The 16,348-nt window shown below is 40.0% G+C and overlaps 1 protein-coding gene across 3 annotated transcripts; it reads right to left on the reverse strand.

The window, feature by feature from the left end:
• Positions 1-225: 225 nt before the first annotated feature.
• On the reverse strand, positions 226-15,105 carry MCUR1 (mitochondrial calcium uniporter regulator 1). Of its 3 annotated transcripts, XM_065667255.1 has the most exons (9): positions 14,845-15,105; positions 13,897-14,010; positions 12,319-12,422; positions 9,909-10,010; positions 8,133-8,174; positions 5,730-5,801; positions 3,756-3,809; positions 3,251-3,365; positions 226-1,755 (listed from the first exon to the last, which is right to left on the reverse strand). In XM_065667255.1, exons 1-9 carry the CDS (start codon positions 15,080-15,082, stop codon positions 1,700-1,702), a joined length of 897 nt encoding a protein of 298 aa, XP_065523327.1. In that variant the 5' UTR covers positions 15,083-15,105; the 3' UTR covers positions 226-1,699. The 3 variants fall into 3 exon arrangements, with proteins under 3 accessions (XP_065523327.1, XP_065523328.1, XP_065523329.1); XM_065667256.1 differs by lacking the exon at positions 13,897-14,010; XM_065667257.1 differs by lacking the exon at positions 3,251-3,365.
• Between the last annotated feature and the right edge of the window lie 1,243 nt (positions 15,106-16,348).

Below are 16,348 nucleotides of genomic sequence, written 5' to 3' on the forward strand. Positions count from 1 at the left end.
ACACAAAAAAGCGAAGATCTTGAATATCGATTAATTCAAGTCAGAGGGGCAGTTGTCTGCAGTAAGTTTTCCTTATTTTGATTGTTCTTTCCACTTCGGTATTGAAGGGGGGGGGTTGACTTTGCTAAATCTTAGCTTAAAAGAAGTCCTATTAGCAGTGACTTACCTTCAAAGAGATTGAACTCAAATTTAAAAGTTGTGTTTATAATAATAACTTAGCATATCTTATGAATTATTAAAAATTCTTTATTTCAGGCCAGTATAGTATTATTACAGGCATCCATTGCTTCCTCCACACATGCACATGACTGAAGCTGGCACTCCTCACCACCAAGAGTGAAATGGTTATTACAGTACAGGCACAGAGTAGCCAAACAGCTTTACTTTCATTAAGGAAAGCTGTGATTGTGCTCTAACAGCATTTATTACCAATGCATAGATTCTTATCTCCTCCTAAGAGCAAAAAAGAAGGGCAAATTTCCCTTAACTGAAGAGACACACTTGGCAGCACTGCTACTAAAGCAGTCACTTCATCAGTGGATGAATGGCAGATAACTGGATACACTGGGCACCTTCCTTCATTGCCTTCAGCTGCACTTACCGGTTCACATGGGCTTGCTCAGAACTGGATTTAACATCCTTGCAGGTCTCAGTTACTGCTTTCATTAATAAAATCACTATCCAAGTTTGAAGAACTAACAGGATTTTTTATTTATTTTTTATTTTTTTTTAAGTAAAAGCAAAAAACCCAGAAGACTGTCAGCACTGCAGTTCCCTTGCCAAAGGCCCCGTTTCATAACCACCATTTAAAATCTCCTTTTCTAGAAGCATCAGTTCCCTTCCATCAAGAAGGCAGCACCAGAGACACTTTCTATCACTGAACTGTAAATTAATACAACTAGTGTATTTTACTGCATTGCAAATTTCCAGTTACAGTGGTAAAGATAACAATTAGCATATGGAATGAGTATCAGATAGATGTATCAAAAGCAAGTTAGTCACAAAAACCTCTACAAATATATTACAAACAAAACTAGCAGCAAACACTGCTATCACTACACAGTACTCTTGTCATAAAACATGACTGATTGGATAGCCATCTGGAAAACAAGCTAATAACTATAATGTTATAAAAATAGCAAAACAAATATTTGATCATAGTAACTGTATGAACAAGTGTTAGAAGGAGGGAGGTAAGCATGATTCAGCTAACACAGATTATACTTATACAAGAGTGCCTCCAAGCCACAAAACACGTAGTTTCAGCTTTACGTTAACAGTCAGGACTTCAGTCTGATACATGCAACTGACTTCAGCAAGCAGGTCTGAACAGGTCGCAGAACGTAACCCCACACAGCCTTCTCTAGAGCAGGCAGGCCCAGACGATCGGTGTGAATGTCAGTCTCTGCTTCGATGACACTCAGCAGCAGTAAGGTGCATACACTGCAGTTCCGAGTGGAGGGAAATGGCAGAAATGCATATACTATGCTTTCAGCAGAGGCAAGTTTCGAAATACGCACAGTATGTGTACAGTTTGTTTCTAGGCACATCTTTGGTTACATTCTCTATGCAGTCTGCTTTACAAAATAAATAAAACAGTCAAGACTTGGTTGAAGTCCAGGTAAAGATAAAACTCCTTTTTCTCTTTTTTCCTACCCAGAAATGAAGGCAGTAGAAGTCCCTTTACATTCATGTTTTATTATCTCCACAAACGATAAAATCCCAGTGCTACTGTAAGGCATGTAAATACTGAACCTGAAAGAAGATAAAAATGGGGGAGAAATGGAGACATTAAATCATTAGCTTTCTAAAGAAATGTTCTGAGAGCTATGTACACATCTTACTTCAACGCTAGAAGTGTAACCACCACCCCTTCTCCATGTAAGAAAATAAGGTTTTTAATTTAAAACTAAACAATTCACAGTGAAGTGGCACAAAAATGACAAAGAAAAAGGACAGAAAAAAATGCAGGAAAACTGGGCTGGAAAGATGCAAGAAGCTGAAAGAAATCCCTAGCTGCTTAAACAGGGGAAGTTTAGATTGGATATAAGGAGGAAATTCTTTCCTGTTAGGGTGGTGAGGCACTGGAATGGGTTGCCCAGGGAGGTTGTGAGTGCTCCATCCCTGGCGATGTTCAAGGCCAGGTTGGATGAAGCCTTGGGTGGGATGGTTTAGTGTGAGGTGTCCCTGCCCATGGCAGGGGGGTTGGAACTAGATGATCTTGAGGTCCTTTCCAACCCTAACTATTCTATGATTCTATGATTCCCAAAAAGCTTGATATGGCAAGTTACAGTTGTAAAGTGAGGAAATGGGTAACAGGATTATTAAATCACAGTCAAGTATTCAGCAAACAAATATATGAAAAAGCTCTCTTTAACAAGGCTTTGCAGTTTGCAATTTTTAAAAATTTCTATTGAAATGATACTGACTTTTGATTTCTAGATACACACGCAGAAGAGTTTTGCCATTATTTGCAAAAGGAGCACTTCAAACACAATGCAATTTTGTTTTGGAGTAGGGATGGTGGGGAAAACAATTTCCTCTCATTTTAATGAAGTGCCTTTTATTTTCCAGTAATGGTTCTCCCTAAAGGATACGCCTGAAGAACAGTACTATGAATAGATGTGACTGTACTTGCGACAAAATCCACTGTGAAAGAGTAATCAAAAAATCAATATCAAGAGTAATTTTCTACCACAAACCTGCTCATTAATAGCACTGCACACTCAGTAGCAACATGTCAAAATACGCAGGTTATGTAGGGCAATAGTGTAGGCACACATGCACATGTATAGTTATTTTTCTAATGCCTGAAACATGAGAGTTTAAAGAGTATGTGGCGGTGAACAGTCAGAAAAACTGAAATGTTCCATTTTGCATATAGATCTCCATCAGACAGATGAGGAAATCTTAGAAACGCATCAGGCTGCTTTTATCAATTAAGCCTGGCACAGAAACACTTTTTGGCCCTTGTTTACCAGGCAGTCCTTCAGATTCCTCATACACATTACTGTAACAATATAAACTGGGGGGAGGAACAAAAAAAATCAGCCATAGCCCATGGAAATAAAGTTGCAAATCATGGGAAACTTTGGCTTAAGTACACAACTAAGGCTGCTAATCTTGACCATTTCAAATCTTGGTTTTTTTTTTAATCAGGGCCTTTATGAATATAGTCAATCAAGAGTTTACCAAGCATTTAACAATGTTTACTAGTTTCACCATCAGTGACAACTATCAGATTCCTTACCTGCTAAGTACTTAATATTATCAAGTTTGTGCGTTTCCAGCATTGTTTTCAGATCTGCAACTTCTGTGTCTATTTTTCTGTCTGTTTGGGTCAGAGCTCGATCTTGTTGTGCATGCTAAAATATAAATCAACAAAGCAGTGCAATTCCAACAGTTTCTAGTTTAGTTAGAAGTTTAACCCAACTCTTCAAGTTGTATTTTTGTTTCCTCCTAAAATGTATATTAATTTGCATTCAAAAAGTACAGGTTCGTCCCTAGCCAATCTAATTACTGAACAGTTTGTATATATATATGCAGAGGGTCTAAAAATATAGATGAAAGCCTTTTTGTTTCGTAGGCAGTTCAGTTACCTATACCAATATGAAAATACACAGGGAAATAAAGCAGAATGACATTTTGTATATTAAAGTGCCTAAAGATATGAACAACTCCAAAAAAAGAATGCCAGGTCTATAACACAAGTACAGAAAGAATTGCTGTGTAATAATCAGCTATCAAGTTCTTACCAATTCCACTATTTCTGTCCTCATTTCAAGTAGTTTTCTTTCGTTACGTGAGTACTAGAGGGAAGAAAAACAAAAACAAAACACACCAAAAAAAAAAAGATAAACATGATATTCATGACAATGTCATTAAACTTTCTGCCCCACACTTACAAGCATATTGCTTTGCTTCCAAATTCTGTGGAACACTGAATATGGAAGAGATTATTGTCTTGACAATGCTTGGGAGACAGTATTGTAAGGTAATTGCTGCCCTTTGGAAAAGCACAATTTAGACAGGTGCTCATCCACACCTCTGAACTGTGAAGCGCAGTAAGTCCATCAGATACTTTGCTTCTGCAAAAGCTGTATGTATTAATGAGCAGCTGGAATAAAAGTTGGCAGATCTGTATTTCTGAAAAACAAAGACCTATGATTCTAAACAGTAACTCTGGAACAGTTAACTAATCCATTGAGCACAATTAAGACTGAACCATCTGCTTTCTTCAGGAAGGGGAGTATGGTTTTAAAACAACCCATTCCCCATTCATCTGCCTTTTTCCCTTTCTGTTCATGCATGGCAGAGGTGACGACTGAAGTGTGGGAAGAGGGGAAGGGAAAAGGAAAAAAAAAAACACCAGTTTTCACAGAAAGTATGAAATTATAGTTGTTCAACAAAGTTGGTTAACTTTCTTAAGAGAAGGTCAACATGTATAGTTTGCTTTTCCTAGGAGGCAGTCAAAATCCTGGAATCACAGAATGGTTTGAGTTGGACGGGACCTCAAAGATCATCTAGTTCCAACTCCCCTGCCATGGGCAGGGACACCTTCCACTAGACCACGTTGCTCAAAAGACTCAGTGTTCTGCACGATAGACAGACTGTAGCTTCCAGAATCCTACATAAATATACAAGAAAACACTAGTGTCTAATTAATCACTGTTGCAGTGGCTTTAAATCAGTTTGGTAAGCCCAAAATACTGCAAAGCTTATGATCTACACAGTTACACATTACATACGATGCTTTTTTAAAATGTCAGCATGAAGTATTAACCTTTGAACAAGAACTCTACCCACTCAAATTGTACTTTATTCAAACATCTACTATGGGATAACAGACTGTTAGTCATTATATTAAATCACTGACACAGCTGCTACCTAAACTAATCATTATGAAAAGCTTCAAGTGGCACATACAGAAGGTAAATAATATCTACTTGAACAGTCCTTATTGCCTGGATTGGAGATAAATATTACTTCTTCATTACGCACCTGGGAAAATGGACTGAATAAGAAATAATATTAATGGAAAAATGTAATTAAAACATCTTCCAATTTAGAAGATGTAATTTCTTTAAGATCCTAAAAGCTATTAAAAAATATATCTGTAAGAAGAGCACTCTATTTAGAACGCTACATTTAATGCAAAAACTTGTTAATCTTCTAATTCTTCATCTATGTTACTCTAATTTAAGATCCCATCAATCCAGTTCTACCAGATATTTCAAACTTCGAACAATCTGAACCACGAGCAGCTAGAATTTCAACAAAATAAAAATAAATGACAACTATTTTCACAATATGTATTTCCTTACAAACCAGTTACACTATAAATTCTCTAGCTATAGGGAAATGAAACATCTTCACTGATGATAAATCTAATGAAATGCATAAACTTAATTAAGTGTGAAAATACAGGAAGAGATCCACTAATAACACAGAAAACCTCTAGTAGCCAGTCAGCATATTTAGATTAAGTATCTAATATATTAAATGTAGTGATTTAATCCTGACATTAAAACAATATCAAAATAGACAGGGATACAAACCCAAACATGGCACCTTGTGTTACAGCAGCATAAGGATGAGTAACTTGGATTAATACCATCTTGAAGCAGAAAGATACTATGGATTAGTAAGAAAACACTCTTTGGGTAAGATGCTCTTAGCCAAATTTGGCTATTACTCAGTGTTGAAAGGTTTCTAAAAGCAAAACTTACCAATTCTTTTACTCTGGTCTTCTCTAGGTTTAGGTTTAACTTGTTATCAGCACGAACTTTGGTAATTTCATCCTAATGGGCAAAAAATGATAAAACAGCAATCAAGATTTTCTATTTAATCATAAGCAGAAAGAATTAGACAAATAAAAAAAAAATCACAGAATCATAGAATAGAATTATAGAATATATCATAGATATATTGTGCTTTTCTTCACATATCTCCGGAATCAAGCTTCTTTCAAATTAACATACATAGTTTTCAAAAAATATAAGCACTCCTATTCTTCCCCAGGAAATGTGCATGCTCTATAGTAAGAATTGAATCTTAGAATCAAAACCAAACAATTACTTCTAAAACCAGAACACTGAGAACAGAACTTAATTGAGAGCACATCCTTCTACAAATACTGGGGATGTTTCATACATCATATAACTCACTCTGATTTCTAGAAACCCATGCCTAGGTACACCTGTGAGCTGGGCTTCCTCCATGAAGCAACCTTGATGCTCAAAATAGCTTTAAAGCAATTTCCAACCTTCTAATACAAAAACCCCTCCTGTTTCTAAAGACTGCATCTAGGGCTTTCAGAAAAAGCTGCAGACATTTTAGAAGCCAGGAAATATTATACTTTTAAAATCTAACTTTTTTAAACTACCATAAGTTGTTCACTTGCGTTTTACTTCATCTGTAGCTGTGATTCCTGCTTTTCTCAGTGACAGCTGCCATTTTAACACAACCTCCTGGCAGGAATTCCAGCCAGCTGACAGTTTGTCATGCGGCAAACTGCTGATCAGATGAATGTGTGGGAGAAGCAAAAGATTGCTGATGTTCTGGGAGATTCTACCATTAAAACCAGGTAAGCATCTCTCAAGCAGGCCAACAGCAACTAGTCAAAAGTTCATTAACTTAGTCTGACCAATAACTACATTGAATTTCTATGTCTGAATTTCTGAACTTCAACTGGCTTATAATTAGACATCATTACAACACGGTATGTTACAGTTTAATGAAATAAAAACTAGAAATAGTTTTTTCTTAAACTTTTACAACATTGTTCCTGTAAAAGACAAAAAGACACAAGTATGAGCAAACAAACTCACATGCCCTTGTGAGAATTATATTTACAGTTAAAAGTAAAATTTAAAGACATCTAAGCTTTTAAGAAAAGATGACTCAAATCCTTGATGCTCTACAGTGGATTACACTAACTCATTTATGTGCAACTAAAACCGTAAAATAAGTTACAATTCAAAAATCAGATGCTCAATGTATCTTAAAATGGTATTCTGAAAACTCGGATGCATTAAGCACTTCATAGCACAGTATGAAACATGCAGGATTAGCCCTGAGATATTTATATGCTACTTTTGGAGATGACAGGGCAAAAGGAAATTAAAAAGAAAATAGGAAAGAAATGGCAAAGAGACACTAGGCTGAATTCAACCACATTGTCAGTTAGCTCAACACATCCAAGTCTGATAGTTCAGTCAAATCCTAGTGAAGGAAGAGTGTTCCCACCCTTCCAACTAATAAGGACATCTCAGTGGGAAAAAGCAGCTCTCAAGTCTATAAAAACAGTTAATGTTTCCCAGTTTCCAATTTTCAACTTCGAAGAATGTTTGTTTCTGTGTAAAGGCTGCTTATGACTCCACACCCATTGAAATAACAGATATTATGATGATCTTGTTCGGACAGTAAAACAGTTTGGAGTGCTATTCAAGACAGGTAAACCAGAAAGAACACATAGTACTGACACTTAAATTCTTATCCTTAATAGAGTTAATTTTTCTACAGAGAGTCTGTTTTCTTGCAATGGTCATTTGTTCTCAAACAAATGGGACCAATCTTAGTGCTCTAAAGAAACCATTTAAAATTACTTTAAGTTCTGGACAGCTAACAGGTAAGTCTTCAGCGAATCAATCAAACAAACCAATAAACAAATAACAACAACCCCAAGCACATAAACAAGAAAAAAAAAATGTAACAACCTAAAACTCCAACCCGAACCAAGTATTTAAGTGTTGTAATTTTGAAAGGATGTCACATCTTTACATGTAACAGGCAGCCCTAAATGTAGAACTTCGCTCAGCCTTAAGCATGACAGGGCAGCCACTTTCTGAATCCGAATTAAGGACATGCGAGTAAAAAAATATTCAGTTAAATTTTTCTTCACCTCTTGTACCATTCACAGCTGTCACCATAACTGCAATATGCATGAAACTGTCTTTGCTGCAGTCCACAGTATACCACCAACCACAATTTCAGTATCCTGTATATTACAACAATTAAGCATACCTTTTCAAATAAAAAGCTTGAAAGCAACAATATTTCATTCATTTTTTTTTTTACCCAGACTAGATTAATTAGTGTTAATTCTTGATTCTGTTAGTATGGTATCTTACCATGACTTCCTTCTTTATCTGCTGGAGTTCAAGTTTTATTTTCTGGGAAAATAAAAAAAAAGTACACTTTATTGCTGTACATAAAGCCCCATAATCTAGAAGTACTAATGAAGTTGCACAATCGGTAACATTGACCATAAGAACTGTAAAGTGAAAAGTGTGGTTTAACTCTATGTCCTCAGTATGTGCACAGATACAGTCCTATTCCACAGTTCTACCACCCTTAAAGTAAAAAACGTTTTTCTTATGTTTAAATAGAATTTTCCACATTTTGATCTGTGCCAGTTACCTACTGTCTGTCTTTGGAGAACACTGGAAAGAGCCTGTCTCCATCTACATTATACCCTCCCTTCAAATATTTTTATACATTAATGAGATTCCCCCCTGAGCCTTCTCTTCTAGGCTTTCACAGTCTATTACAATATGTCAGATGCTCCAGTCCCTTACTGATCTCTCTAGCCATTTGTTTGATTCTGTCCAGAATCACATCCATGTCTCCTTGCTGTGCAGAGCCCAGAACTAGATCCAGCACTCCAGACGAAATCTCACCACAGCCAGGCAGATGGGATCACCTCCCTTGAATCACTGGCAGTCCTCCTAACACAGCACAGGAGGCTGTTGGCCACCTTTGCCCCAAAGGCTCATTGCTGGCTCATGGTCAACTTGGTTCTCACCAGGACCCTCAGGGCTTCTTCTGACAAGCTCCTTTCCATCTGGTCAGCACCAGCCTGTACTGCTGTTTAGGGATGTTCCAGTGCAGTACTTGGCATTTCCACTTGCTGAACTTCATGAAATTCCTGTCATCCCACCTCCCCAGCTTGTTCATGCCCCTCTGAACAGCAGCACAACTGCCTGGTATATTAGCCCTTGCTCCCAGCTTTGTATCATCTGTAGACATGCTGACTGTGTACTCTGCCCTGTCAATAAGGTCATTAATGAAGGTGCTAAACCACAGTGACCCCAGAGCCAACCCTTTGAGTACAAGCAGCTTTTTTACATCATTGGAAAAAATAAGCTGAGGGTGTGCTCTGCCCCAGTAACAAAGTCATTAATGAAGGTGTGTCCTGGGTTTACCAGTAGCCGTTTTGCTCCTTCTTAGTAACTGGTGCAAGCTCTGTGTTTTGACTTCCAGCCTGGGCAGACAGCTGATAACACCGATTGTTTTTAATTGTTGCTAAGTAATGTTTATTCTGGCCAAGGACTTTGTGAGTCTCATGCTCTGCTGGGGACGAGAGGAGGCTGGGAGGAAGCAGAGACAGGACACCTGACCCAAGCTAGCCAAAGAGGTATTCCATACCACAGCACGTCATGCCCAGGGATGTAACTGGGAGTTACCTGTAAGGGCACAGTCTCTCTTCAGGGGTGTCGAACTCATTCGGCGGTGGTATCGTATTCTCTTCTCTTGCTATTTTCTCTTATCAATATTATCATTGGTGGTAGCAGTAGTGATTTGTGTTATACCTTAGTTACTGGGCTGTTCTTATCTCAACCTGTGGGAGTTACATTCTCTCGATTCTCCTCCCCATCCCTCTGGGAGCAGGGAGGGTTGGGGGGGGTGGGGTGGGGGGGTGAGTGAACGAGCTTTTGTGGTTGGGTTTAAATCACAACAAGGTGCTACGCCACAGTGGCCCCAAAGCCAACCCCTTGGATACAAGATGCTTTTTTACATCATTAGAAAAAATAAGCAAGTGCTAGAATAGCACTTTTCAATATAGAATCATAGAATCATAGAATAGTTAGGGTTGGAAAGGACCTCAAGATCATAGGGATTTTTACCTCGTTTTCTGAACGAAGTGCTGAAAATTCACTTTTTTCCAAGATAATCATGTCCTTTTTCACGCCACCAATATGGGACATTACTTGCTGAAGAGCAATTTCCTTTAAAAGAAGGAAGAAAAACCTCAGAACATATAATACCTATAATGCTTTTTCTCATCTGTACCTACAAATATGATAGACTATTCTGGTACCCTGAAACTTTTAATTCAGCAATTTCAGATTCATTGTCTGAGTTTCAGAAAGCAAGATAAATTGACAGGGACAAAATAAGCAAGTTAATCTCAAATGCTGGTAACATTTGACAAAATCAGCAGTGCTAACACAGATCAGAATAATTGAATTAATAGCCTAGGAAATAGTTTCTTCCAAGTCTTCAAATTCGTAAGCTAGCAAAGGCCTTAGGGAGTAAAGAGTTGTCTCTCAGCTAAATGAGGAAAGCTGGCTTTCAGACCAAAACTCCCAGTACAACCATACTCTTTTGTAACTACCTCCTTCTTTACCCCTCTCTTGCAAGGGAGGTACCACTCTGCTTTGCTATGCAGTATCACTCACTATTACTTATGCTTTTAATTGCTCCACTCAGTTTGTTACACTGAGCTGACAGAAGACAAACAAGAATCCTCTGAAACTTTCAAGGATGGAAAAGGATGTAGGCATTTTTCTACATCCTACACTAGCTATATATGCAAACAGGGCCTCCTTTGTCTTCTCTGAAGATCTTGCTCTAATAAGTAGTCTCTTGCTTTTGATTCTGGACTAAGAACCCTACAAATCTGACACAGCACTTTAACTTCACTTCTGTCAGGAAATGCTATTCTAATTTGCAGCATTGTATTTCTAAGTGACATCTCAAGGTACCTCACTAGGCTACCTGACCAAGAGACTGAAAAAAATGGGACAGTGTACCAGACGTATTACAAAAACTACAGAAAGAGTGCTGCCATGGACGCACCTCTTCTCTTACTCCCTGCCTCCAGCTTGCTTTTGTTCTCTCCCCTCTTCAGTGAGCTGAGAAAACAGAGAACAAATCTTTCCTATTCTCTCTTCCTCATCTCTTACGCACACATTTATTTTTCACTAAGGTTTTGCCTGACCAGTGTAACATTTTATCTTTTACATACCCAACTATAGCCTAATGGTAATAAGCTACATCCACAATGTTCCAAACCTTCTTCCAGTTCTTCATTCTCTTTTTGCACAAGCCGTTGTGCATTCAAAGACTGTAAGAAAGTACGGTCTTACGTTGCCCAGACAGAGTTCATGGCATACACACCTCTTGAGCTGCTTCTATGCTAGCATGCCATGCAAATCTGCACATTTTAATCTTAATGGTATAAAGTCACCCATGGATTGAACCTAACAGTCTCAGAAAACATCTACCACCAGTAGCAACATTTAATTTAGCACAAACCAAAAAGTTTCACTTTCGTTCAAAAAAGCTGAGCATAGAAGGCAGTTGAGATTATTTACTGTAGACTGTTTACTGTAACACACAACCAAACGAGCATGGTAGATAGCATCACTTTAACACTGTATTCCCTGACTGCAGAACAAATTCAGCACAGGAGAAAGAAGCACCCTCATGTCTGCTTCACCTGGAACCTAAAAGCTAGGAAGGACAGGCTGAAACCTCCCCAGACGGAAGATGGTGCAAAACCCATGTATCCCACTTCATGACACGTAGAGGTGCCAAGGCTATCATACTACAAAGGCAGCAGCTCCTGTTTGCCTCACATTTTAAGAGAGCAGTCTAGTTACTATGAAATAAGTTAAAGCTTGTGTTCAGTAGGTGCCTTGGGGCTGTGAACCCCAGCCTCAGAGCAGTCCAAGAAGTTGTACTTCAGCTATGCTTCTTATCAGCGTTGTCTATTTGACCAATTGATGTGTTGGGGAATTCCAGCACACCAGATATCGTGAATCCCATTAAAACATGTGTAAGTTCTGCATGCAGCAAATAATGTCTTAACATGAATTTCAGTTTCATTTTTGGAGCCAGATGTCTAAGAGCTCAGTGTGGTAATATTCAACACTTTCATGCCCAGTTCCTTACATGGATCTACCTTTGTATGAACTGACCTGATTCAAATCCACTCACTGAATACCTACTATGTCTTATCTGAAAGCCTTCTCAGTAATTCTGTTTCATGCTACAATAAGGCTGAAATTAAACAACTACCAGTGGTTTGCATACCAACACACAGTACCTGGATCTCAAGGTCCACCACAACACTTTGGTATTTGATAAACTCAAGACAAAATTAAATAGCCAACAGATACACAGGGATGTTTGTTCACCTTCAAACCTTTAAAATACAGTGTCCAGCAATAATAAATAGCAACATGTATTTCATTAGCAGGCATACAAGGTTTTTATTTACTTTAACCCCATCGTTATCTCTGATCTAACCTGCTGTACTTTGGTGACCATATCCTTGTAAATCATATCCAGGTTGGTGTTCATAATTTTCACTAATGCAGATACAATGACCTCCGACTGCTGAGTAGTCAACCCTAAGCAAAATGAAATGCAACAGCATTCAGAGAGAGCTCTAAATCTGGAGAGTTTACAGAAATGCCACTTATTAATATTCAGCATCAAGTTTAAACAAATGTCAGTTATGAAGATAATAAAACGTACTCCTTTGATTAACAAAAAGAACATGAGTCCATACATCCAAGTTCCTCCACCCAATAATTACGTCAGTGACACAGTATAGCTGCTTCTGTAGTACAGCACTATTACAGCATCAGAAGGTTGAATGCTGTAAATTTCCTAGAAATATTATGGGTTGTCATCTCTCACATGTGGTTATTTCTATGAACAAGAATTCTGACCCTGAAAAGCAGACACTTATTTTCAGTATACTATACTTATTTTCAGTATACTGTACTATATATCTGCAGTACTGCTGAAGATGTGCCAAACTCAACAACTGAAAACAGAGCTAACTGCTCTAATTTTAGGCCTACCAGCCTCTTAGTCCCCATTAGAAGCCTTTTAAACTGAATATATTGGAAACTATTGTAAAACATCACCCTAGAAATACCCTCAAATTTTCCACTTACAAAATATAGGAGTAAAAATGTCGTGGATACGATTTAATTATGAAAAGGGACACCTGCAAAAGCGTGACTGTTTCAAACTGAACAGCAGTTAAGCATCAGAAAGCACTGGGGTCTGAGAGTGAGTTGCTTTCAATAGCTGAGCTAATAAAATAGTTTGTCACCACCAAAAGGAAGATATCCTGACTCTCTCATTGTCCTTATCCCTCCTCCTGACACTTTATATATGTCCTGGTGTTCACGCATCTGCTCAGTGGGCTCATTAAAGTGGCATCTCAGAATACCAATCAAGCAAAAGAGCTGCAGGGTTTTCTGAGAATTAGGTTGGCCTGGGAAGAGATAAAACTACATGGCAGGGAAAAGGGACTGGGACTTCTCCTTTTCAGGGATGAAGAGCTGTTAAAATTCAATTCAGCAGTACATAACTTCTCCTTCAGTTACTTTCCCCACCTCAGCAACATTAGCACAAATCCAAAATAATCTATTCCCTTATCTATGCTTTAGCATGACAGTAGCCATATTTCATAGTATTCTATTTTTATCCTAAAAACTGTATTTTACATAGTAGTCCATATTCAATCCTATTAAAAGACACTGTTGCATATTCAAGGTGCTATATATTAAATACACAGGAATACAATTAATACATGTTAAACCACTACCTTGAAAACTGATTTTACTCTCAACCCTTAAATTTTGATTTCTCTTTCACATTTTTAATTACAAGTAGGATAATAAATTATTCCAATCAAAGCTTCATAAGCTGCTTCCTTTTGGAAGTAGAAAAAAAAGAATTCCATACAACTGAAGCTGTGTAACATCACATGTCAAAGAAAAGTAAGTAACAACCTTTGTAAAAGTGGCTTTTTAGAGCCACTCTCGAAATGACATTGAAAATAGCTACCCATTTCTAGCAAATTACCATTTTGTTCCAAGAGGCATACCAGTGCATGAGTGTCAAAAAAAAGCCTCCTATTTCCCAAAAAGGAAACATTCCCTTTGCTTTGTAAAGATGGTGATGCAGAGATGCTTACACCTGGAGAAAAAAATAAAACAAAGACAAAACCAAAATGTAGGTTACTTTTAGAAAAACATATTAATCAATATATTTGCTTTCCAGGAGTCTTCTTACTACACCAAGTATTCTCCATTTATGAAAAAATATTAGATTGTGCTTTGAGGTTACTACAGCTTGCCTGAAACAAAAAGGTATCTGACTAAGAAGCTCTATGCACAAGAGCTTGAAAACACACTACAACACTACTGCTGCACTTCTGAGATGCTCTCCAAGAATATCATGTCCTTGAAAATCCCAACAACTGTCATGATCTTAAAATTGTTCCTTTATCATTATCAGCATAATCGGTGGATGCTGTGAGCAGTGTGGGGTTCTGACAACTAAATCCTCAGACTTTTATTATTCTTTGTTAAAAGTCTTCATTATCTGCCCCCTTCAGAAAAAAGGCGACCCCTCACAATTTGGCATTTGCTATTTTTACAGACAATACTTTCAGCAGGGAATGCAAACCTCAGACAGCATAGTTTCCACTGGGGCATTAGCACAAACTAGCTGACGAAAAGAAAGCAAGTCGGAACATGAGGTAAACTGTCAGGAGGCAGAACTCTGTCCTCAAAGTCATTCTATTTTAAAACACATGGAGAGAACATACTGCTGTGCGCTATCCGTTTTAAAGAGCGAGAAAGGAGAATCAAGTCTACCCTTCGGGAAAGATGATCCAGCCCTGATAACTGCCCCTCCGAGGGACCACAAAGCAGCCGCGGCCCGCAGCGCACCCCTTCCTCTCCATGCCACCGGACTACCGCGCTCGGGTGAGGTGACGGGGCACCCGCTTCCCCGCCAAGCTCTCACCGCGCTCCCCGCAGCGGCTCTCCCCACCGGTCCCACCGACGCGCCTTCCGCGCCCTGCGCTGCCGTTAACGACCGTAACGGCCAGGCGCTGCCAGTCACCAAGGCAGCGGTGCACCGGGAACGGGGGCGCTCGGCAGTCACGTGAGGCGGCTCCCCGGGCATCGCTCAGTCGCAACGGCAGCAGCGCCCTCCTCCCGCCGCTCACAGCCGCGGTCACAGCCGCCTGCCCCTTGGCCATGGCCGCGCCACCCGGTCCCGACCGACCGAAGGAAGCGGGGGGAAAGGAGCAAAACCGCTGCTGCTGCCACCAACGCCGCTAGTAGAACGCCATCGCTGAACATGCGCGCCCGCCCCGGCTCCTCACTTCCGCCTCCGGCACGTGGCAAAGCACGCGGGTGACGCTGTGATCGGCGCCAGTTGATTTCATGGCTTACGGCACGGGGCGCGGTTAGAAGAGCGGGGCGGGCGGGCGGGACCGCGGGAGGTGGAATCTCCCCGGTGCCCTCCTGGAGGCCGAGACGCTACTGGTTCAGCCTGGCCCCAGTGGAACCCGGTTTTAGGTGCTGGAGTGCTGCTCTAATGTCTCCCCGGAGTCTTCTCTTCTCCCGGCTGAACAAGCCTAACTCGGCCTGTCTCCATAGGAAAGGTGCTTCAACCTCTGATCATCTTTGTGGCACTTCTCTCTCTGGACTCGCTCCAACATGTCCATGTCATTCTTAAGCTGAGGGCCCCAGAGCTGGACACAGTGCTGAAGGTGGGGTGTCATGAGAGGGGAGGATCACCTCCTTCGACCTGCTGGTCACACTCCTTTTGATGCAGCCCAGGACACGGTTGGCTTTCTGGGCTGTGAGCACACACCAAAGCCAGCTCATGTCCAGCTTACATCAACCAGCACCCCCAAGTCCTTCTTGGCAGGGCTGCTCTCAATCCACCCATTGCCCAGCCTGTACCTGTGCTTGGCATTGCCCCTACCCAGGTGCAGAACCTTGTCCTTGTTGAACTTCGTGAGGTTCACATGAGCCCACCTCTCCAGCCTGTCCAGATCCTGCTGGATGGCATCCCTTCCCTCCAGCATGTCAACTACACCGTACAGCTTGGTGTCATCAGCAAACCTGCTGAGGGTGCACTCCGGGTGGCACTTTCAGAACAAGTCTATTTTTTCTGTTGCCTACATGTTCACAAAAAGCATGCTGCATGTTTTCTTGTTACCAGAACCAGTAACTATGGTAAATCAGTATGAAAATGGAATAATTCCAATGTATCCATACAAATGCAAAGGTGAGTGAGCTACTGCAGCACATAGCAGTGCCACAGCAGCACAGCTTATCACTGCAGCTGGGACATTGCATGTACGCAAGGCTGGAACCTGTAGCAGCAATTACTTCCAGCCGCTGCTGTGATAAACCAGAAGGGTAGAAGCCAACAGTGTTACTACAAAATAAACTATAAATGTTACTTCAGTGTATCAGAGAGACATTATTGTACTCACAGACTAATCCTACAT

Source organism: Lathamus discolor, chromosome 2 (genome assembly GCF_037157495.1).
Source record: "Lathamus discolor isolate bLatDis1 chromosome 2, bLatDis1.hap1, whole genome shotgun sequence".
Taxonomy (NCBI): Eukaryota; Metazoa; Chordata; class Aves; order Psittaciformes; family Psittacidae; genus Lathamus; species Lathamus discolor.